Source organism: Centroberyx gerrardi, chromosome 18 (genome assembly GCF_048128805.1).
Source record: "Centroberyx gerrardi isolate f3 chromosome 18, fCenGer3.hap1.cur.20231027, whole genome shotgun sequence".
Classification (NCBI taxonomy): Eukaryota; Metazoa; Chordata; class Actinopteri; order Beryciformes; family Berycidae; genus Centroberyx; species Centroberyx gerrardi.
The window spans coordinates 8,638,502-8,661,188 of record NC_136014.1 but is presented as its reverse complement, the minus strand read 5'-3'; the positions used below and the strand labels follow the sequence as shown (position 1 = coordinate 8,661,188).

The following is a 22,687-nucleotide window of genomic DNA, read 5'->3' as shown; positions in this document are numbered from 1 at the left end:
TCTCTCATGGAGCAATTAGAGCGCAGCGGCGTCAACAACAACATAGAGAATCTCTTCATTTTCTCTCAGCACGCTGGGAAAGTGCTTCTGCTCTGATTGCAAGTGGCTCAGATGAACAATATCATGTTGATGTATTTACAGAATGAACATAATGGAAACAGTCATATAATCAAGAAAATTATAGTTATTTGCATTGATTCTCGTCTTGAATGGCGTTTATTTACGCACACTTACACAGATAATTGCAAGGATCTCATTTCGTGGGTGAAGTATTTCAAATCATTGCAAAATAGCTCTATAAATGCACATAATATCCATATAATATCCATAATGGGTTTTGGAAGTCACAAAGCTCTGCTACACACAGTATAATGAGGACCTTTATAGCTCAATGGATAGAGTGTGGTCATACCTGCTGAAAAATCCTTGAGAAATACTTATTAGCATATTAATTTTCAGCATAAGATATGTAACGCCGACCTGCTGCAGGTGTGTTTGAGATTTGACATTTGAAAGACGGACAGACAGACAGGCGGACACGGCCCAATCCATAACACCCCCCCCCCACACACACACACACACACTGCCATTTCATTGCATGGGGGGACAATAACCTTTTGAGCAGCCCAGCAGAACGGAAACTGACTGCGGCACGACTCTCTAGAGAGAAGCACGTACTGTATGGGTGAAGGAAAGGCTGAGGATGCGACAGATGGACCTCTGACCCTGTTGCATGATGAGAGGGAGAGGCGCTCGATGGAAGACGAACAGCAGAGTGCTTCCTTTAAGGTCGATGCTGCGTCTCTTCGATACAGCGTTATATAGAGTGTAGTGAAGGTTTTCTCAGTATGAACTAAGAATGTGTAACAGCTTTGTCCGTGAACATGCCGCACCTTCAGTGAGTAAATAGCAGGAAGGGTCACTAGGATCTATAGGCTGCAACATCACATGTCACACTATGTAAACGTTTGGCTCTGCTCCGCCATTTCAAAAAGCTTCAACAAGAGGTTTAGGCCTTTCACTATATAAACACAAAAAATATGGATATGAAAGGGAATCTTATGTATTTTGACCGCTTTGTTTTCATTAAACTTCAGTGTTTTTGCCTAATTTTCCAAGTGCTAATTTTCAACTTCTGTGACAAATATAAGCGACAAAATAATAACATTTATGATATTTGCAATTTTCTGCATGTTCATAAAATCGCTTTTCATCCTGTTAGTTTTAATAGTTCTACTTTAAGAAAACAGTGTATTCTTGTAATGATATTATGTTCAGGAAGTCACATCAAGTCACATCAAATTTGTTATGCACCTAACAGGGTGGAAATGTAGTTTGAAAATATACTAAATTAACTTATATTTGTAATCTAATACAATATTTATGCATTACAACTTTATTTAAACAAATATGTAACTACTACATAGAATTATTTGATTACCTATCATCAGTTAATATTATTAAAAGTTGTGAATTTACTTGTTCATTCTACTTGTTACTACTTGCTGCAACTACTGCATTCAATGAAAGGGTTAAGGAAATAAGTTAACATTTTAATGCAGTTGGTGCAATGCAATGATTATGATAGAACAATCACAAATGTTCTTACACTGTACACAAATAATTACACTGTAATTATACTGTAATTGGTAAATTCCCAGTAAAAGGGGAAGAAGACAGCACTCCATGCAGAGAGACATGTCTTAATTTTACTTGACTTTAATCCAGGGTGAGGTAAAAAAACAAAACAAAACTGCTGATGCGTTTCAGCTATTAACTGACAGCCTTCATCAGAGCATGTGAAGCCAAGGCACATGGACAGGCTTCATACTCATCCTGACTGTTAGTGATTGGCAGCACGTGTTCAAGATCTTCTTAATCGACTGAAGGACTTAAACATATGTGGTGAACATAGAATTCATTACAGTCTGTGTTATTCCAATCACAGTGTCACCTCTCCCTGCTGGAGAGGTCAGAGGTAGACATTTTCATTTATATATTGTTTTCTGTGTTTCCCATACAGTGTTTTGAAGCTGTGGTGGATGACAGCATTCAACCCCCTTGACATTTTTCACATGTGCTGCTGCAGCCTGGATTCCAAATGGATTAAATTGAGATTTCTGTCAATAATCTACACAGAATACATCACAACGGCAAATTGAAAACATGTTTTTAGAATGTTTTGCCATACTATAATATCCTACTTCAATACATCTGGATTTGGGGATTTTCTCCTATCCTTCTTTGCATTTTCCTTCCATCCTTCCTGATTTTCAATGGGATTCACTGTGTGTGTTGGAGTGTCCCAGTCACTGCTGCAGTAAACCACCACCAGGCTCCTCAGTAGGGATGCTGTTAGTTGGTGTTTAGGGGAGTTGACCTGGTTTCTGCCAGACACACCGCTTTGCTTTACGGCTGAAGACTTCAATTTTCATTTCATCTGACCACAGAATCTTTCGCCTCATTGTAAACTCCAGCTATGTTTTAGATGTGATTATAGATCTGTTGAGAGTGGTGCTTGAGTTTTGGGTCTCCCCCATGACCAAGGTCCTTTATGCCTAGTCTGGTCAGACAACAAGGTCTAGGAAGAGCCTGGGCAGTTCCATATCTTTTCTGTTTCCTAATGATGTGAACTCCCAACACATTAGAAATTGTTTTATTCCCTTCCCCAGATCTATTCCTCCTCACAGTTCTGTCTCTGAATTTGACAGACAGTTCTATAACTTCATGCCAGAGTTTCTGCTCTGACATTCACTATCATTTCTGTGGCTTTATACTGTATGGACATTATGTGTTTCTTTCTGAATCAATGTCCAAGCAATTCAACTGGCCACACAAGGACTCCAGTCAACTTGTAGAGGCATTTCAAGGGCATTCGAAGGAATTTGAAGAGGCTGAATACTTGCTGCATCGAAACATTTACATTTATAATTGTTTTGTTAAAAAAAACAAAAAAAACCTGGATAGAAAAACCACTCTGACAACACGGATGCGTGTGTAGATCAATTGAATCCATTGTGAACACCACAAAATGTGAATGAATACTTTCTAAAGGCTGTAAATTGAGACGAATTCAAGGCCAACACTTTAAGGAGAGTCTGATTCAAAACCATGTGGGCTGCCATTATAGTAAGGGCTCAAACTTTACACCATTTCCCTGCTAATATTTGAAAGGAAAACAGGATTATTCAGATATTTTAGTAAAATAGAAACAGATATGTGAAGTACATTACTAAATGACAGAAGGCAGGATTATGATCTGAAACATATCAGTTCTATTTCCTGAATTTGGAACGGTTCAGTGGGTGAAACAACAGTGTCAAACAGCTCACAGCTGCTAATTTGAAATGAGCATGAGTGTGAAAATGAGTGTGAAAGTGGGTGTGAAAACCTGTATATCAGAGTAATGGTATAAATAGGGTAAAGCATTACAGTTTGTAACGGTTACACTGAAAAACATCTGCTCATTTGAAATGTAGAACTCTTTGGCAAGGAAGAGATGGAAGAGATGCTTGTTAATAATGTAACTTTACTTATCTCACCTTTTCTCTCTCTTCTCTTTGCTGTTCCCTCTCGCTCTCTCTCTCTCACTCGCTCCTCTCCTCCCTGCTCCCCCTCCTTCTGTCTCTCATTTTCCCCCCTCTCTCTCTTTCTCATGTTATTTTACTTTATGTGATGTCGTATGCTGTATGAGCTGTCCTGTCTGCAACTTTGCATTTTGACTCCCAATGAATTTGACTCCCAATGAATCTCCAATGAGATTTGGAATCTCAATGGGACTTCACCTGGTTCAATAATTAATAAATAAGTAAAATAAATAAAACATGCACACATGATCGCTGTCTTGCCAGGGCTTTTTAACCCTTTGCAAATTGTTTAAGGCAGGGTGGAAACACAGCTTGTATGTAGAGACAAGGACTAGCAGAATTAAAGGGATCATTTTTAAATAATTTTGTAATTCTGCTATTAGACCTGCTTCAATCAGTCAGTTCTATAAATCAGCACACAAAATTCACAAAATGTAATTATTAGTATACATTAAATTAGCTTGAAATCAACACTTTTTAAGTAGGTTTCACTGACCTAGATTAGGCATTTCCTACAATAAAAACATTTCTTTTTATTATGGTCGTTGTATATTATGCATGCATAAATGAGTGTACTGTTCAAGCACTCTGTTTTCTTACAGCACCTCCGGAGCTTGGCTCAAAGACGACGCTCAGCCCCGTCACTGGCTTTTGGGAAGGCACTGGGGATGCCGTGGTCTCCAATCAGGTGTGTGGATCTTTTTTTTTCAAACCTTTTTGTTCATCCATTGAACGTTTGCAGAACCTGTTTGCAAGCCCTGCTTCATACTCATACACTTACACACACTCCACAATCTTCTACTGTCTGGGCACCTCATCAGTAGTTGTGTGTCATTTTTTTTCCACTTCCCAAACCTTATATTTTCCCAGGCAGTCTTTTCTGATCAGACTGCTATTATAAAGCTACAACTTCTCACCTTGATGCAGCAAGTCTATCTTAGTCCCGCCCTCCTCTCCTCAGTCGGTGCATGAACACACAGACTGATACTGTAGAACAGAATCCTATTTATTTACTGTTATTGTAATGTGGAAAAAATGCATATTGCAGCTTTAACAAAGAAAGCGAGTGTGAGTGATTTCTTCCTCTGGGTGTCAGGTGATTGACAGTAAGCAGAGCCTAACGTAATGCGCCCACTGATACGAAAACACTCAACTCAGCACAATGAAATAATCAAACAGAAACTTTAAGAAACCAAATGAAGGCTTCATGTTGACTGTAATGGGTCATCTAGCTCGGGCAATTCTAACTCTTCAAGTCTGTGGAATGATTTACTGTAAAAGAATGAATGGCAGCAAATGGCTTCTTACTGTGCTGACTGTGTGCAGACACCAGTAGGAATAATGTGAAGGAGAGGGGCAACCTAGAACATAAAAACACCAGTATTTAACCTTTAACCTTTAGGCTAGCACCCTGTTTCATTTCCCTTTCACTACAACCCCCACCCTACAGATGGCAGCATTTAGAACAACAACAGGTACATATAAAAAAAATATTAAAGTATCTTTTCAGACACACTGGACATAATGTACGAACAAATAAACTTTCTCCTCCCTCTGATCTCACCACACGCTGAACAGCGTCAGGTCAGTGCACCTTTACATCACCGGTGGTGTGTGTGTGGGCCACAGACCCACTCTGTTCACGCCGCAAACACAGATGTCACGCTGGGGAATTTACAGTATGGGAGTTTCAAAACAGCTGTGAGCACATCGCCCAAACTCCCCTACACTCACACCAACAGCCCGACGCTGAGGACCAAACTGCTCTCAGAAATATTGATTTTTCTAAACAATTTCAAATCTCTTTGTAAATCAAACAAAGCTTGACAGCTTGAGTTTTTTTTTTTGTTTTGTTATGATGTTCAGTCGTCTGTACCATCAGGAAGTTGGCCATGACCTTTTCAGAAACAGAATCAGAATGACTTTAATTCGATGTTACAGAAAATGTACAGGAAGGTGTCTTGTTGACATTTGTGCAGACGCACACCGACAGCTGCAAGAGTGCCACAGTACATACTTCTCAACATGATGCAAGGATAATAGATTATAATATAATATATAATAGACTATACTGTAGGAGAATAGATAATAGACTGCAAGACATACAATAGACAGAAGATTATGTATATCACTCACAGACGTACATGCACAGTATACACGCTGTACATTAAATATAAAAAAAATGTGTAGGTATTTTTGTAGGTAAAAGTCATTATTTCTAAAGTTCATCATCAGGCCGTTGGCTTGAACTCCCTAACCTTTAATGCTGTCTATCACAGTAGTTCTGTTATCTAGACCACCAGATGAGCCAGTGGGCGAGTCCATCAAAGCCACGACAGAAATGTCACAGACATCCCACCTTCACACTTCCACCCATTCAGCGCTGAAGCCAACACACACACAGTGCACAATTTTCCTGAGGGGGGAAACTTGAAGGTGTTAGTTTCACTGTAGTGGGACTGCCACTGACGTAGAGAAGATCACTTTAACCTATATATTGTGGTCACTATATATGTAGTTAGAAGTTATAACGATGTCAATATAACTACTATATTCTATTTATGTAGTATGAAGGATGTAGTGGAGGGTAAACCAAACAAACTTAGTTTACCCACCTGTTTATTTGTGAAATAAACTTTACACACCTTTTTAAGACAATATCAATTTATAGTAGCCTATATACATCATAGGCAGTAGTGTCAGACTAATGTACTGTAAGTAACTTTAAATAAAACACAAGTTAATTTTATTTTGTATTTTGGTGGGTTTACGTTGCTGGACTTTTCCCACCGTTTTATTTACCAGTATCTTATGTGTCATCTGCAGTAGACTAGAAGGGCAACAGGGAAAGTACCTCTGTTGTTACAATTTGAATTTCAGCCCAAAAACCCGCAGTCAGTGGGAAGAGCTATGACCAAAACTGGTTTCATACTTCATCTATAACACGGGCAGAGTCATGTACAAACAACAACTTAACTCACAAACTTGCTTCGCGCCTACTACTTTATTTGAAGGTGATTTGATGCATGCTGAACATTTTGGAGATTAGAGATTTCAATTGCAGCAGCAGTATGACCAGTTTTTATATATTGACATTATATCTGACATATGATGCTGCATCATAATTTAGTCAATATTGTGAAATGCCATGTGAGATTAAAGTTGATCCCTTCAATAATAAAAGTGAGCACAGATGAAGTCGCTGTTTGTTTTTCTTATTGAGGTGACAGTCTGATTTATTAAACACTAATCTTAACATTAAAGCCACAGTATGTTTTAGGATTGAGTTTTCCACCTATACAACCTTTTTCCACCTCTGCATAACTAATAAATTACCAAGCTTAAGTCAGTCACTTAATACATTAAGGCACCCAATAAATTAGCACCACATTCTCCTGCAACTCCTATAATCAAATCGAAGTTTATTGACATACATATTGATCTGGTAGGATAGCTGAAGCCTTCGCAGACAGATCTGATATTTTCCTCCAAATTAAACCATTATTCCACTCTCACACTGATATTTGATGAAGGATCACAATGATGAGCAGCCAATCAATAAGCTTATATTTCAAAACAAATGGGTTTGGCTTTGTCCCGGCCCGTGACGATGAATGTTTTTATTTTTATTTTTTAAGGACAGATGCGACCACCAAGACACAATGCAAAAAACTGCCTGTCGTGTTGTATCACAGTGTTTCTGATGTTAGCTATAGGTATAGGGGGGGATCATGTGGTGATACATGTGAGTCTGTTATGGATTTGGCAACACACATGGACTCTGGTTCACAACACATTCATAATGCAGGCATGACAGCTTCATGACAGCCAGATGGCACTTTCATGAATATTAATTCAGGCCTTATGTCAGCTTTCATATGGTGTTCATGCAAAACTGACACAGTGTGTGACATATCAGGAGAACGGGGCGTCAATTTATGGAGTGGACATTTCAAAATAAAAGTCCTCTCAGAGAATGTGATATTTAAGTGAAAACCGGTAGTGTGAGAAAGTGTGTCATGAGGCTGTTTTTCAGACTTCATATGCCATTTGTTTCATGCAACACTTTTCGCCCACATGTCCATGTGCTTCTAAGCCTGTAGACAGGCAGTTAGCATGAACATCTTAGCTCTCTAATGTACAATGTGTCCAAAAAGTCTGGAATCATAAGCATCAGTAATACCATAATATTTGTTGCTTTCCCCACAAACACTAGCTGATCTAAGGTGTCAGACTTTTCGGACTCATCTGTGTCGCCCCTCCTCTGTGTGTCCTGTCTCCCCAGGGAGGAGGCCTCCTGCTGGGTCATGGTGGAGCAGAGTCCCTTTGTCCTGGGCCTCAGCAGCGAGAACGGAGAGCTGCTGTTGGACGAGTGTGTCCAGGTCACCGAGGGCACCAAGACCAGGGAGAGACACCTCTTCCTCTTCAGCGACGTCATCGTCTTCGCTAAGCTTAAGTAAGAGGTGGAGATGTTTGATTTTCGTTTTGTTCGTTCTCATTCATTTGCCATATGCAGTGTGTGATACAGTACAACCATCCTTCATCTCATTTAAATTTAGGTTTAAATCAGAAAACTAGGGTTAAACTTAAATTGTCCAACATAGCTCTGTTTAAGTTTAAATCTAGGTTTACTTGTTTTAAACCTAGTTTTACTGAACTCTGATTAGCACTAATCTTACATTAAACTAAACCTTGTGGGTGCAGCCCAGCCTACGTGACTTTTCTGTAGTTAATACACTTTACTTATGATGAACATTTTGGCCGACGTGTAATTTTGATGATTTTCTAGGTGTGGCTCTGCTGAGAGGGAATCACCATGCTTTCTTCAGTTTATTTGATGTAGTGACTGAACACAAACAGAAAGGCAGTGCGCTTGGAGATTCCCCAACAGTCCATGCATGCAGTCCAAAAATACACACATGTAGGTTTCACTTCCGCTTTTACACTACGAGGCTTCATTCCAACGGCACAGACGGACACTCATATTTCAGGGGAAGAAAGCGAACTAAACGCTACATCGGCATGATAACTGTGGAAGAAAATTCAACATATGTATTAACAGCTGAACTGTAAGGTTTCATGATGTGTGGTCACCTCACTGTAACCCTTGTGCCATAACCTACTATGCCAGAGGTCTTGTTGTCAGAATGGCTCCCGGATGTCTCCATGGAAGCTCTAACTTACTATACTCTACTTTGGTGACCTGTTTTAATGTCAGCACATTCTGTACGTCCGTGGAAGATACATAAAGGACTGGTTCAAGAAGTGTATGTAGCCTCCTGCTGTGCGCATCTCTTCCTCATAGATGCACACAGCAGGAGGCTACATACACTTCTTTGAAGAGAAAGAGATTGAACCAGTCCTTTATGTATCTTCCAAGGACGTCCGAATTTATGAAACCAGATGGGTTTCTTTGGAAACGTGTGAAATGATGTCACCTGTTATGAGAAAACATATTTTTAAGACTGAACAAAAAATGTTAATTACTTATTAAGAAGAATGTGTTTTGGCAGTGGATGGAATTGAAAGTTTCCGTGTGTCATAATCATCCCTTTCAGTATGAGGAGAATAAGCTTGCTTACCAGGCTCTTACCCAACACAATACAGAAAGTTTACATGATACTATTGTAAACTATTGTGACAGCCTGTAACAGAGCTCAGTCAGATGATCTGTTTGTCAAAGTTGGTGGAAGTTTTATAGCTTGAGTGGGAGTCCAATCACACTCATCTCTTTACCACAAACAACTGCCCACTTTTCCGGTAGACACACACAGCTGGGACTATTGTATGATACAGTAAATAGGTTTTTCACTCTATATATGAGTATTATCCATTCATTGTGTTACGCTATTTTAGTTTGTTGAGGAGAAACATACAGTTCAGAGTCTTGTCATTGTGCTCTAGTTGGGTCCAAGGACAATACACAGTAGGTTTGAGTTCAAATCAGCCTATTCTGTTTGAATTGTAACTCCTCATTTTCTTTTCATATCTTACCTCTAGCCGGTCATGCTTCGCTTCTCTCTCTCTCTACCACTGCCTCCTAGATATATGAATCAATCCCACTCGCTCTCTCATTTCCCTCTTGCCATCCCTCTCTGACTCTTCCCTCTTTTTGTGACTCTTCCCCCCCCCCCCCCCTCTATTCTGTCAACGCTCCGGGATGCAGCCAGCGCACCTCTGCTGCAAACATGTAAAAGGGTCGGAGGGGTCATGATCAAATGCTGTAGAAAACTGAGGTTGTGGTACGGAGGCGTGCAAGAGGACGGACTTCAAATCACCCCCCCCCCCCCCCTCCTCTCTCTCTCCTTCAGTTACTTTTGTAGAAGCTGTTATTGGCCATTCGGGACACAAACAACATTATTTCAGCGTTGAATCTGGCTACCTTGAATTTTCCCTTCCGTTATGTTTCCATTGTGCCTGCGCCATTCAAACAAACTGCTTACTTACAACCCATTGTTCAACCACTATTACAGCAAACACTCAGCCAAGCTTATTCAGACTTGACCCTTGTTTTCTTATGATTATTCTAGCCATTATAGACACTGAAGCACTGAAGGAGGATTCTCCCTGGAAACCAGAAAGTGGGGGGACGTGTTGGATTTTAGATGTGCATGTGATTCCTTGAAATATGCACACGATTGTTTCAAAATGATCGATCACTGAGACAGAATTCAATGCAAATACTTAAGAACAAATGCATCCATTTCAAGTTTGATTTTTTTTTTATGAAACAGGGATAATACAGGACCGTTCAGATGAGTATTGCCTTGGTGTCGGTTACTCAAACTCCTTTCTGGTCTGAGGACAGGAATTTGCCCGTTGTGATGTTTTGTATTTCGATCTAATCGGCCCAAAAGTGCCATTCATTTAGCTGTTTCTTTGTGTCTGAGCAGGTCGACTGCCAGCTACCGCCTGAAGCACAGGGTGAGCCTGGAAGACGTGTGGCTTTATGGTTTCGATGATGAGCCGGAGGAGGAAGACGGAGCGGGGGACATTGACCTCAGGGTGACCCTCGTCTTGGCCTGGGCTCTCACTTTCTGCATGGTGTCTTTCCGGTGAGCTTCCATTGAACTGCATTCATCCCCTAAACCTTAACCCTAATTCTAACTATCCTAATTCTAGTCTTCATCCTAAACCCAAATCCTAGATCTAAACTAGCTCCTCGAAGAAGTGAAGACTGGAAAAATGTCCTCATTTTGCAAAAATGTCCTCATTTGAAGGTCTAAAACTCAAACTGGTTCTCACAAGGATAGCAAAACAAGCACACACACACACACAAACAAACACACACACACACACACGTGCATACAGACTCGTTCTACCACTTATCTCGTGATCTCTCTCTCTCTCTCCCTCTCTCTCTGTCTCTCTCTCTCTCTCTCTCTCTCTCACACTGGATCAATGAAGCCAGTGGTGTCCATGGAATATTCAGACACACAGCGAGCCACCTCCGGTTTCGTCTTTGGCCTCGGTCAAAACGGGGAAGTGGCGGGGAGAGAGTAGCTTCTCCGTGGCATCACAAGACAGCGGCTTGTGAAATAGGAAGTGTGGAGCTGGCCGCCGAATCGATCACATGTCCTCTCTTTGTGTCAGGGGAATAACAGCAGTGGACTTTATCTAGAAACACTGGCCTTTACAATAAAGATGAAGTGTGGAAGAAACACAGCCTCATATCATATTCCCTATCTAGACAGTGAAGTCGACTCAATGGAATCAAAGTGCTTTTTCTCTGCAGCTAACAGAATATCGAGTATGTTTGATCCGAGACGGTAACTGGCGCTGGTTAAGAAACGGTTTGTTTGCAGCAGTCAGATTTAGTCACGGACTCCCACGTTTCTCGCCAAATAAGTAAAATCAATCAGTGCAACTGTTTTTGACTCGTCACGTCATTCCAAGAAGCTGATGAATGCCACAATGGGCTTTGAGTTGTTTTGACTGAGAATGAGATGTCATTCTTTTCGGGGTATTCGTTCTTTCACAAGTGGCTGTTTGGCTCTGTTCATGTGTTGGGTTTTTTTGTGGTATGAATGCTTCATTCCTCCACTCTCACATGGAGGTCTGTTGTCAGATCTGTACCAGCAGGCTCGAGCCACCCGTGCTTCATGTGCACACAGTCACGGTACTGCAAAGTGCTGTGAATAAAAACGGGGTCACACTACATGTTATCAAAAGGTGAAGAGCGGATGTAGACGTAGACTCGCGCGCCTCCGTCACAACTGTGTTTCCACCGGCGGACACCAAGCCACAGCAGAGCAGTCTCAGTCCAGGAGGAAGTGGAAGGTGTTTGGTCGGGGGCCGCCGTGACGCTGCTTCCTGTTCCCATGACTGACTTACACTTTCCAACAGAGTTGTTAAAAGAGCCCGAGGGTGCGCCGTGCGCCTCAGTCCTCCCACTGTCTCTGCCGGCCTGTCTGCCTCTCTCTGTGGATTAGTAACTCATACCATGCTGTTATTTTGCCTCCAGCTCGCCTGAGGTGAAAGAACGCTGGCTGGATACTCTGCACAGGTAAGAAACACTGGCATTCTCAGATTAACAAATAAGTCATCTACAGATTAATATCAACCAGTCTACATGGATATCCTTATAATCCTCATAATTGATGAGAGACTTGTTACAGTAGATGAGATACGACAGTAAAGCAATTTAGATCAATGCTGCCAACGGACAAAGTAATGCAGGTGGCACTGACACATCTATCACATCAGTCACACAGGAGAATAATCTATTAATCACCAGTACTTTTAGTATGTTTATTTTATTTTTACTTTTTTGCTCATACTTTTATCATGTATGGTGTCCTTGGGTGTTTTGAAAGGCACTTACAAATTAAACATACTATTATTTATTATTATTATAATTATAATTATTATTATTATTATTATTATTATTAGTAGTAGTAGTAGTAGTAGTAGTGGTAGTATTATTATTATACCTTTATGTCTTAGATAACTTAGTATAACATCTTTAAATGTCCTAGAATTCTATTAATTTTGTCATTGAACTCATTCATTCATTGACGTAATAAGTTTTGTATTGAGCCGCTGTCGGGGCGACATAAAGAAGAACCTACAAGTAACATAGTAACATGCTATCAGGCTATGCAAAATCCTACATAAGGCTACAGAAACTAAAAATACAAACCACTGAAAGAAAACAGATAGAACTCAAAGATAAAATTGTAAACGGAGTCTTTCATTCTGATCACAGGAATATTAAAGAAGCAAAAGAGAGGGCTGGTTGTGCTTCTCCTCCTCCAAGCGTCCTCATGAAGGTGTTGAGTGGCAGTATCACAGTAAGTGTCTCGCTGTCCGCTTCCCCACACAATACAGACCCACATGTTTAGCATATAACCATCAGTAAATAATCTCCTCCTTTGTCTCTCTGTCTCTCTCTCCTCTCTCTCTTTTTCTGTTTTTTTTTTTTTAGACTAAAACTCTAACAGGAGGCGGCATGGAACCTTTCATAGAGTTTCCGCTCGATGTGAGTAAAAATCCCATTCCACTGGCTTTTTTCTCGTTGAGATTAAAGAGGTTCGAGTGAAACGTGTTACAGCTGGTGGGGGAGTTATGTGCAGTTTCAGGCTGCTGATCAGAAATGCATGAAGCTGTAAACAGTACAGTAGAGGTAAAAGAGCTGTTTGGAAGAGAGGGCCTGAGTTGTTTTGTTGATAAATGAGATGCTATTATGGAGGCTTTGATTCAACCACACTGGTTATTTGCCTCTGTTCATTTGCATGATTGTTTCACTCTAAGTCACTCACATGGAGACAGGCATGAAAGGCGAGGGTGTGTGGTTTGAGAAAACACACCTCCTCCCTCCCTTCCTCTGCCAACACGTTCCTCTCGCATGCTCATCACCACTTCCCCTTTTCTTTATTTTGTTGCCAGGGCGACGCGAAGGTCTCCGCCCCGTCGAAGCCGTTATATAACCAAGAGGACAGGTTGACGCAGCCTATTGGTGAGTTTGACAAAGCCTCCGCAGACATCACTCAACGGCAAGTTTTGATGGAAGGGTGGGCCTCATTTAGTGTGCCAACACTGCAGATAGAGATAAGAGCAAGTAGGCTGAGGGCAACCGCAAGAAGAGAAAAAGGAAATCTCACTACTGATGAGAGTTAACCAAGTGCTAAGACAAAAGCATTTCAACATCTCTCTCTGTCTTAAATTAAATTGGTTTTGCAGCACTCCCGTTTGACAGTGGCTTTGACTCTATTTAAGCTTATTCCACTGATGTAAGTCAATAAGGGCATCAGCTAAATGCCTAAAATGTAACTATAATATAAAATGCACGATCAGGTGATTGATGGAACACGTTTTCTCCCATCAGAAAACAGCAGCAGGTGGAGCCTGGTGAGGAAGCTGAGGAGAGGCTCCCTGTTAGGCCGATCAGACGCCAACACCAAGACCCAGCTGTTCGGACAGCCGCTCGGCAAGATATGCCCAGACGACGGCTCACTTCCCAAACCACTCACAGTACGTTGTCTTGCAACCTTAAACTCATTAATGACAGTCGAAGTGCTCGTGCAGCAAGGCATTGAAACCCAAACTGCTCTCATCTGGGAGCTGCTCAGTGACTCCCAGATGAGAGTGTGTGAAACTCTATTCTTGGTCAACTTGCGTGGTCAAAGAAGTTCAATCACTTGCGGTAGGATAAGCACTGATGAATGAGCAACCTCTGAACCTCCTAAGGATCAGAATAACACATAGGTAGCACCCGCTGAGCTGACCTGTGACTTCATTTTAGCACACCAGTTCTCAGAATTCGTTGATAAGAATAATCCATGTGAGCAACACAAGCAATGAAGCTGTTAATCGCCTGTGCATCGGCTGGTTGTTTCAGTCTAAAATGCGTATGCATTTGTTGCTGTAGTCTGATCTCCCCCCCCCCCCCGTTGCCCTGTCCTCTCCCCAGGAGATGCTGGTGCTGCTGTGGAAGAAAGGGCCGTCCACAGAGGGAGTGTTTCGGAAGCCGTGCAACAACAAGATGAGGGAGACCATCAGAGAGCAGCTCAACAGCGGCCTGGAGGTGGACATGGAGGGCCAGCCTGTGGCTCTGCTAGTGGGGCTGCTCAAAGTACATACCCTTTCTATTCTACGATCGACTACTACCACTACTACTATTACTACTACTAATAACAATGGGTTCACAATATTACATGTACTGTAATATGTAATTCAATAGCTGTAATGGGAGGTGCCCACTTGGCATACTCGCTCTTACCCACACCCTCTAACATCCAAGCCAAGTATCTATGAGGGCTTTCCCCTTAGTTTGATAGCACATGGGAGTGTCACATCAGATCACGTGTATTTATGTCAATACTGTATGTCACCAACGTCCCTCTCCTGTTAATTGCAGAGTTTCCTGAAGGAACTTCCTGGCAGCCTGTTGGTGTCTGAACTTTATGACAAGTGGATGAAGGCTCTGGACAGTGAAGACGCCCGGCAGAGAGCTTCGGAAATCAAGAGGTAAGCGAACGATTGCTGCTAATGAGTCCAGACAGTGACATTTACCAGCAACTGCGACCCTCAGTCGGTACTTAATTGCCCTGAGGTAAAGCTGTTTTATTCAAATGGCCATTCAGAAAAGGAAATCCATCGGTGTTTCCATCACTGTTTACGTGGTGAAACACACATGGGGATTTTGAATGGAGTTTTGCAAGAGGGTGAAAAGAAGAAGTATTCCCACTGCCCTACATCTATGTGCTCCACATAAACACTTCTCTTTATTTGCCTGTTTCCTGTCTAAAAAAGAGAAGCTTTAAAAAAAAAAGAGCGCCAAACTGATCTATGTCTTCTTCCTCTTCTGTTTTGTTCTTTCCCCTTGCTTCCCCCTTCGGCCAGGGTGGTAGACACGCTCCCGGGGCCCAACAGACTCCTCCTGCAGCACCTACTGAGCGTGCTCCACCATATCCTTGAGAGCGCCGACACCAACAAGATGGACGCCCACAACCTGGCGGTGTGCATCGCGCCCACGCTGCTGCAGCTGGGCGACACCCCCTTGGTTGAGCAGCGCGATAAGATGGACAAGGTCAGAAAATCTAGTTATGAATACACTTTCTCACTATGGCTCTTTGAAGCTCTGTGGTTTCACTGCGCGAAAAACCTCAAAAGGTTTCGTATGAAATAGGTTACAGCTGCACACACACTAATATGGAACAGCAATGGCTTGTTTAACAAAGAACTGGAATATTGATATTTTTCATAGTGGATCATTTTCACTTATCCTATTCTTCCTCTCATTTGCTGCAGGTGACAAAGCTAACGGAGTTCCTCATTGAGCATTGTGCGATTCTTGGAGAGAATATCCTGAATCTCCTGGATACCGATGAAGATAACTCAGGTACGTTGACACATTGCTCTGTTATTCTCTCCCTCCACTGGAGAATAGATACTCGCACAATTAGAGTAAATGAGAATGATTAACATGAAATTCCGTTTCCCTCTCCGCAGACTCCCTGTCCTCCCAGCACCATGACTCTGCATACGACAGCACCGACCCAGATGCAGATGGAGATGCGGGAGAGTGCGTAGGCTCCACCCAGGGAGGGGGAGGGTCGTCTCCTTCTATCCTCTACGCCTCCACAGCCGTCCCCTCGTGGCCCTCTGATCCCGTCTTCCACACCGTTCCGAAGCCCGTGTTTGACCGTCGCTGCTCCGAGCCCATCATCTTCCCCTCGGCGGAGATGAAGAGCCTGCGCAGCCTGGCCAGGAGTCACGACGACTGCTCCCTGGAGAGGAGGGGCTTCGACGAGCAGCCTCTCAAAAAGCAGATCTCCGACGATTCCTTCTTGCTCGGAGGGCGGGGCGAAGCCGGGTCTTTCCCAAAACTCGGCAGGAGCTTGAACATGGAGCCGGCTGGTAATCGCTCATGCTCCTCCTCCTGCTCCCTGGAGAGCGCTGCCTCCAACCAATCAGAGGGCTCCGTTTTCACCAGTTCCCCGCTGGTGTCGCCGACCTGCCCCCGTAGGGCGCACTCCATCCACCAGGCCTCGTCGGGCGCAAAGCCCCGGCAGGATGTCGCCAGAACGGACTTAGATGGGAAGAGGCGGTCGCAGTCCATGAGGGCAGACTGTAAGGGCCCAGTGAGGACCAAGAGCCTGAGTGCTTTCTCCTTCACCAGGGGCAGCCTGAAGAAAGGGGACCCCCAGAAAGAAAACCCCTTCCCTTGTGAAACGCTCCAGGAGGACTCCCTGAGTGAGGCGGAGCTGCCAGCTGAGTCTCCGCACAGGCCGCGCCCCCTGTCGGCCATCGAGGTGTTTCAGCAGGTGGACAGCAGGCTGCCCTGCAGGCCTCCGTCGTACGAGCAGGCGGTCCAGAGCGCAGGTCTGCCTTCGCATTATCGCTCAATGACAGTACAAGACGCCATAGAACTGGGAAGGAGGTCCCGCCCGGCCTCTGTGAATTATGACTTCCCGCCTACCTGCCCTGTCAATCAATACGCAGACTGTTTTGCTCAAGCGGCAGGGGATGAAGCCGGCATTGTTGAGCGGCGTCTCCCTTTCCGCCAGAGAGCGATGTCTGAGTCTGTGTCCAGAAGCCATCATGAGGTTGTGTCACGGAGATGCAGCCAGCCAGTGTTTGAGGACTATTCTTATGCCAAGGAGTCTTACGTTTGATTGACTTTGGAACTTAATGTTTCGCAGATTGGAGTTTTAGTTATACAAATGTTTAAGAGCTGCTCTGGAGGCAGAAATGATCCAATTGGTGGTGTTGATCCTAAATGGGCGGAGCCAAACAACCACAGTTTTTTGGAGCGCAATTTAGCTAACTGGCAAACTTGAATGGCAAAGAAGGAACTATAAAACATATAAATGGCAACAGCTTAATTTTTCATTCATTCATGACAATAGCATTCATGACAATAGCATTCATGATGAGGTCAGCAGCTAGCTAACTAGCTTACCTCGGTAGCTATAGGCTAGTATGGCTAGTTTGAACTTGGAAGGTCTGCTAAGCTAACTAGCAAACCAAAATAAGTTAGCATGGCTAGATTGCATATTTTCAGTTAGTAGCAGAGCGCTGGACTTCATAATATTAGTTACCTCTTCTCTTACCTCTTGCCTTTTTCACTGTGCTTCAGTCTAACGTACAGCCAGAAAAACTGTGGTTCTTTGGCTCCGCCCACTGAGGTTTAGCTCAACCAATGAGAAATGTTTATTTAACTTAAGTCCAATCTGCTAATGTTTCACTCTTTCACTTTGAATGTATTCCAGCTATGTGCAACCATTATTGGTTGGACTTTCTTAGTAGTACTATTTAGAGTACAAAATTTAAAAAGGTATTTAGTTACCTAAGCTATGTAAACACGATTTGTCGGGGACAAAAATATGCTGAGTTTTATTGTTCATTCTTTGTTGGAATTAATAATATGTACAGTATAGTAGATTCATAACTGAGCACACATTTGTTTTAGCTTTTTGTAAAAAAATTTGTCTTAACCTTGCATCATCTTTACTTCCACTACATTAAAGCACCTTTCTGATGAACTATGCTTTGTTTTATTTGTTTTTTATGTTGAATAAAGTCAAATAAAGATGAAGTTGAGTAATGTTTCTCAAAGGGTGTTTCACAATCCTCCAAGTAATTCCTCCAGATGGTTAATCAAAACAACTAGGCAACCATTTGAGAAAATGGATGAACAACATTGCAACAGAAAAAACAATGCTTCCTTTCTCTGTTACTACTGAACCACTTAGACAGCTTTTTTTTTTTTTTTATAAATGGATGTTGTCAGTGGCTCTGCCTCGCCTGTCAGACCATTAGTGAGTGAATTAATGAGTAGATGGGTGAGAGTTACAGTAGTTTGGCTCAACTTCTCCTTGCTAGAGCTGTTGCATAACAGAACCTAATAGGCTTCATTGAGAGAACACTGTGTTCTGGCACATATGCTAAAACAGAAGGAAACCAGACTTGGTCACATGGACGGATTTGGTTTTTCTCTGAATTGCCTGCTTCATGAGCCAGTGCCACCTCGTCTTCCTTCCTGTTTCGACATATTATTTCCTTCCTCACTCTGATCCCAATTCTTTTAGTTCATCCTGACTGAAACCAGAATTGTGGACGATCCGATTACAATTTGCATTCTACAATGCTAAAAGATCAACAATCACTTGACAATTCAGCAACAATTTTGATAACACAACACTTTAATTACATTTAGTGAATTTTGAGATAAAGCAACCAATAGTAAGACACTGATAATCTATGATAGTGATTGTCTATAATGATCATTTATTTAGCAAGTGGAATATGCCTCTAATCCTCATTAAACATTAGAAATGCACACTTAAACACTGTATTGTGAAGATTGACACAAGGAGGCTGAGACACAGCATGATTGTGGTCATTAACAGGAAGTAACATCAGATTTCTGTTTCCACTTCATAGAACATATAAGAGACTATTTAACTGCATTGCAGTAACCACTTCGTAGACATACTGAATAATCAAACATCATATTAGGAAAGGTTATTAAAGAAACCATCTTTTTATTGATATATTTGACCATACAAATTTTGTGTGAAGTCACATATGTTCTTGCATAATTTGATTTGCAGATGGAAAATAAGCTCAGAACACAGATCTATTTTACTGGAAAGCACAGAAACATCAGTCAATCAAACTCTTGCTAGTCAGTCCTTTCTATTAATTGATTGATTGATTGATTGATTGATTGCTTGCTTGCTTGCTTGCTTGATTGGTTGGTTGATTGATTGATTGATTGATTGATTGATTGATTGATTGATTTCTTTCTTTCTTTCTTTCTTTCTTTCTTTCTTTCTTTCTTTCTTTCTTTCTTAAGGAAAAGGTTTTCAAACCAATAAATCATTACGTAACCAGAGCCAGCAGTGGGGTGACTGTATTTCAACAGAGGCTGCCACAAATTAGACCTCTATGGAAACATTCATAAATTCAATTCACAATGCACATCCACAAATAAGACCTTATCCTATCTACACATGTAAAATCTCTGCAAAGAAACATACTGTGTAGGACACACTGAATTGTTTCCGATGGATTTGAAGGGATATAAATCCCACATCTGTAATCCATCTGTAATAAAATCTATATGTTGATTCCAAATCTCAAATTTAGTACATTTTTGATGGAAAGACTGAGATAATATAACAGCTAAACATGAACTTTCTATGTATTGTGATGCTCTAAAAGGTTTGTTAATGCTGGTAATGAACACTGAGGTAAACCAGACCTATATTTTGAGTTATGATGAATGTTGCTGAAACCTTGTTTTTCATAAAAGAGCCAAATTCTTTTGTACCTTCAAACTTTTATGTTCAAATAAATTCTGGATCGGAGCTTTAAGCAAAGAACATAGATACATCAATTGAATTACATGCACCAGTCAGTTTAACTAGAAACATAAGCAGACAAATGAGCACTCTTGAAAAATGAATGAGCCGTGTTTTATATTCAGCAGTCACAACGAACATGTTTTCAGCTGCACAGCCTTTATCAGCCATGCTCATTGCGACTGCTGAAAGGAAAGGTACACTCATTCAGTTTTAAAGGGCACTGGTTGGTCTTCCTGTTTTTACACACTGTCTAGCCTTTTGCACTTGTGTCTTCATTTGTTTTTCTGTTGAGGACATCCAGCGTCTGTTTTTGAGGAAATCGTAAGAAGAGAGGCAGCACCATCGCACTCTACCAGGTCCACTGTTACGTTAACTTTGTTTGGTGTGTGTAACCAAGTAGGATCATTCCAGACCTGCAGCAGTGGTTCGCACTCAAAAGCACAGTCTGTAGAATAAATGACTTCTAATATCTTTCATTAAAGACAGTGCAGGGGAGGATAAAGGACACAGGCATTTCACAATAATATCAAAATGTACAAACAATCATATGGATTAATACACTCTGCGGTTTTCTGAATACACTATTACTCCTTACAGATTATTCAGGCATCTTCATCATTATGCACTGTGACGTCAGTTTACATTGTTGAATAACACTGTTTTAGCTGATCGCTGATTTCCTGAGTATGCTATTGCTCCTTACACTGAATACACTGACATTCTATGTAGACCACACACAATTAGCAGGTATGCAAAATGTACAAATTCTTTAGATATCTACATCCATATGCACTGCAACATCATTCAAAGATCTAGGCCTATCTGATGCCATCTGGTTGTTGGTTTCCTTTAAAAACATTATATACATCTTGAAGCCATTAACTTACCCAGAGCATCAGTAGGTCTGATGCATTGATCATTTTTTCACTTGGAATAGTATGTAATGCTAGTATATATAGTAATAATATATAGTAATGCAATCGGCTTGTTGGTCAGTGAATATAGTTGTGACCGGCGTAAGCTTTCATAAAACAGGTATATGCAGTATATAGTACAGTCAACCTGTTTACATTCTAGGAAAATGTATAAAGAAACATCTCAAATCCTTCATTCCATTCCATTTAGTTGGTAAATCCAATATGCTTCTTGTTGCAGTAGTTTAGATCTCCACCTCTGTGGGCATACCACTTTTTCAATACCAATGCATTGTAATTGATCAACTTTATGACCAAATACAAGGAAATGTTTAGCAACAGGTGAGATGACGTCTTCGCAGTGAATCGTCGATTTGTGTTCCCCAATGCGAGTTTTCTTGTGCAAGTGATGCAAAACTTGATGTCAAATCTTCTTCCTGTGTGAGCTCAGACAAAGTGGTCGCTTTTAACTAAGGTACTGCAGGTACAGGGAGTCTTGAAAGGCAGAATTCAGGGATTCAGGATATGAATCTATGGATCTAGACCAGTTTTTTATTGAATCTCTTAGTAATAATCTAATCTCTTAGTGTGGTCTACATAGACTGTCTGTGTATTCAGTGTAAGGAGCAATAGAAATACTCAGGAAATCAGCCATCAGCTGTATGTTGAAACAATATTACTCAGCAGTGTAAATGGACGTCACAGTGCATAATGATGTAGATGCCTGAATAATCTGTATGGAACAATAGTGTATTCAGAACACCAGAACAGAGTATATTTACCCATATGATTATTTGTTTGTTTTGATATCAGTGTGTTCATCTGTTGTGATGTAACTAGCCACCTGGTGGCCTAATTGCTTCTATTAGCACCTGCGACATCATGACACACTGAGGAAGACCTAGGGCCGAAAAGTCTGTGTCCTTTTTCCTCCTCTGCACCGTCTTTAATGAAAGATATTAGAAGTAACTTAGTTGACAGACTGTGTTTTTGAGAGAAGTCCGGAATGAAATTATAAAAACAAGATGATGTAATACTGCACTGAAAAGATGAATGTGTGGAAGGATGCCCTGCCTGTTGCATAATCCCGTGGCTGACAGTCAACACTAATGAGCAGAGGCTGACACTACAGCGGCCGGCTGAATAGTTTTACCCTTTAATGATCCTTAATGATGGGTGACAGCTGAAGGATAAACAATATGCAGAGAGGACAGCAAATGGGAGCTGTTTACGACACAGGAACCTCTGGACTCATCTGAATAGACAATCATTAATGTTATTAAAAAAGAACAAAAAGAGGCTCAAACATGCGCTTTGCCAAGTATTACAGCAGCACTGGCAGTGTTTGGCTGTGTGCATTGTGAATAAGGTATAGTCATAACCACAAATATTACATACTTTGTTATGTTTAGATAGTCAAGGTCGCCTATTATGTACAACATGCAGTATAAAACCCTTATGAGCATATGCAAAACAAAATGCAAACCTGTCATCTCAGTACTTACTTTGATCACAGCTTTCACCTTTGACTCCACATACAGCTCTGTTGTGTAGGTTCCGGTGCCCTATTTTTCTTTGACGTTTTTCTTCTCAGACGTTTTGTAGAACTGATAATGCTGCTTGCGGTTAACATCATCCTGAGTTCAGTTTCTGGTTCCCTTTGGTAAATGCCATCCAGTGTTACACATTACCAAAGGTGTGTGAAAAATTGCTGTGGGAGCCTATGATTTTAGATGCTTTCTGAATGACTGTGGTCATTTTCTATATTGATTACTGGGTTATGCTCTTGTAACAGATTCAATTCAATTCAATAAATCTTTATTGTCCCCGGAGGGCAATTCTGGTGCAGCATAAAAAACATGGGAGAAAC

At 41.5% G+C, this 22,687-nt stretch overlaps 3 protein-coding genes across 3 annotated transcripts in view; 2 read left to right on the top strand and 1 right to left on the bottom strand.

Annotated features, from left to right (window-relative positions):
• The window catches only part of opn8c (opsin 8, group member c), a 28,549-nt gene extending 17,903 nt beyond the window's left edge, over window positions 1–10,646 (top strand). Inside the window, exons 5-6 of the mRNA XM_071919064.2 lie at window positions 7,873–8,043; window positions 10,481–10,646. Coding sequence (XP_071775165.2) covers window positions 7,873–8,043; window positions 10,481–10,646 — 337 coding nt within the window. The remainder of the gene's footprint in view (window positions 1–7,872; window positions 8,044–10,480) is intronic.
• enpp1 (ectonucleotide pyrophosphatase/phosphodiesterase 1) overlaps window positions 1–22,687 on the bottom strand; it is a 200,770-nt gene that overhangs the window by 102,773 nt on the left and 75,310 nt on the right. The gene's annotated exons all lie outside the window — the stretch shown is intronic.
• On the top strand, window positions 11,977–18,071 carry tagapb (T cell activation RhoGTPase activating protein b). Its single transcript, XM_078289956.1, has 10 exons — window positions 11,977–12,093; window positions 12,796–12,880; window positions 13,015–13,068; window positions 13,476–13,545; window positions 13,915–14,060; window positions 14,500–14,661; window positions 14,947–15,056; window positions 15,432–15,618; window positions 15,840–15,930; window positions 16,041–18,071. Exons 2-10 carry the CDS (start codon window positions 12,854–12,856, stop codon window positions 17,204–17,206), a joined length of 2,013 nt encoding a protein of 670 aa, XP_078146082.1. The 5' UTR covers window positions 11,977–12,093; window positions 12,796–12,853; the 3' UTR covers window positions 17,207–18,071.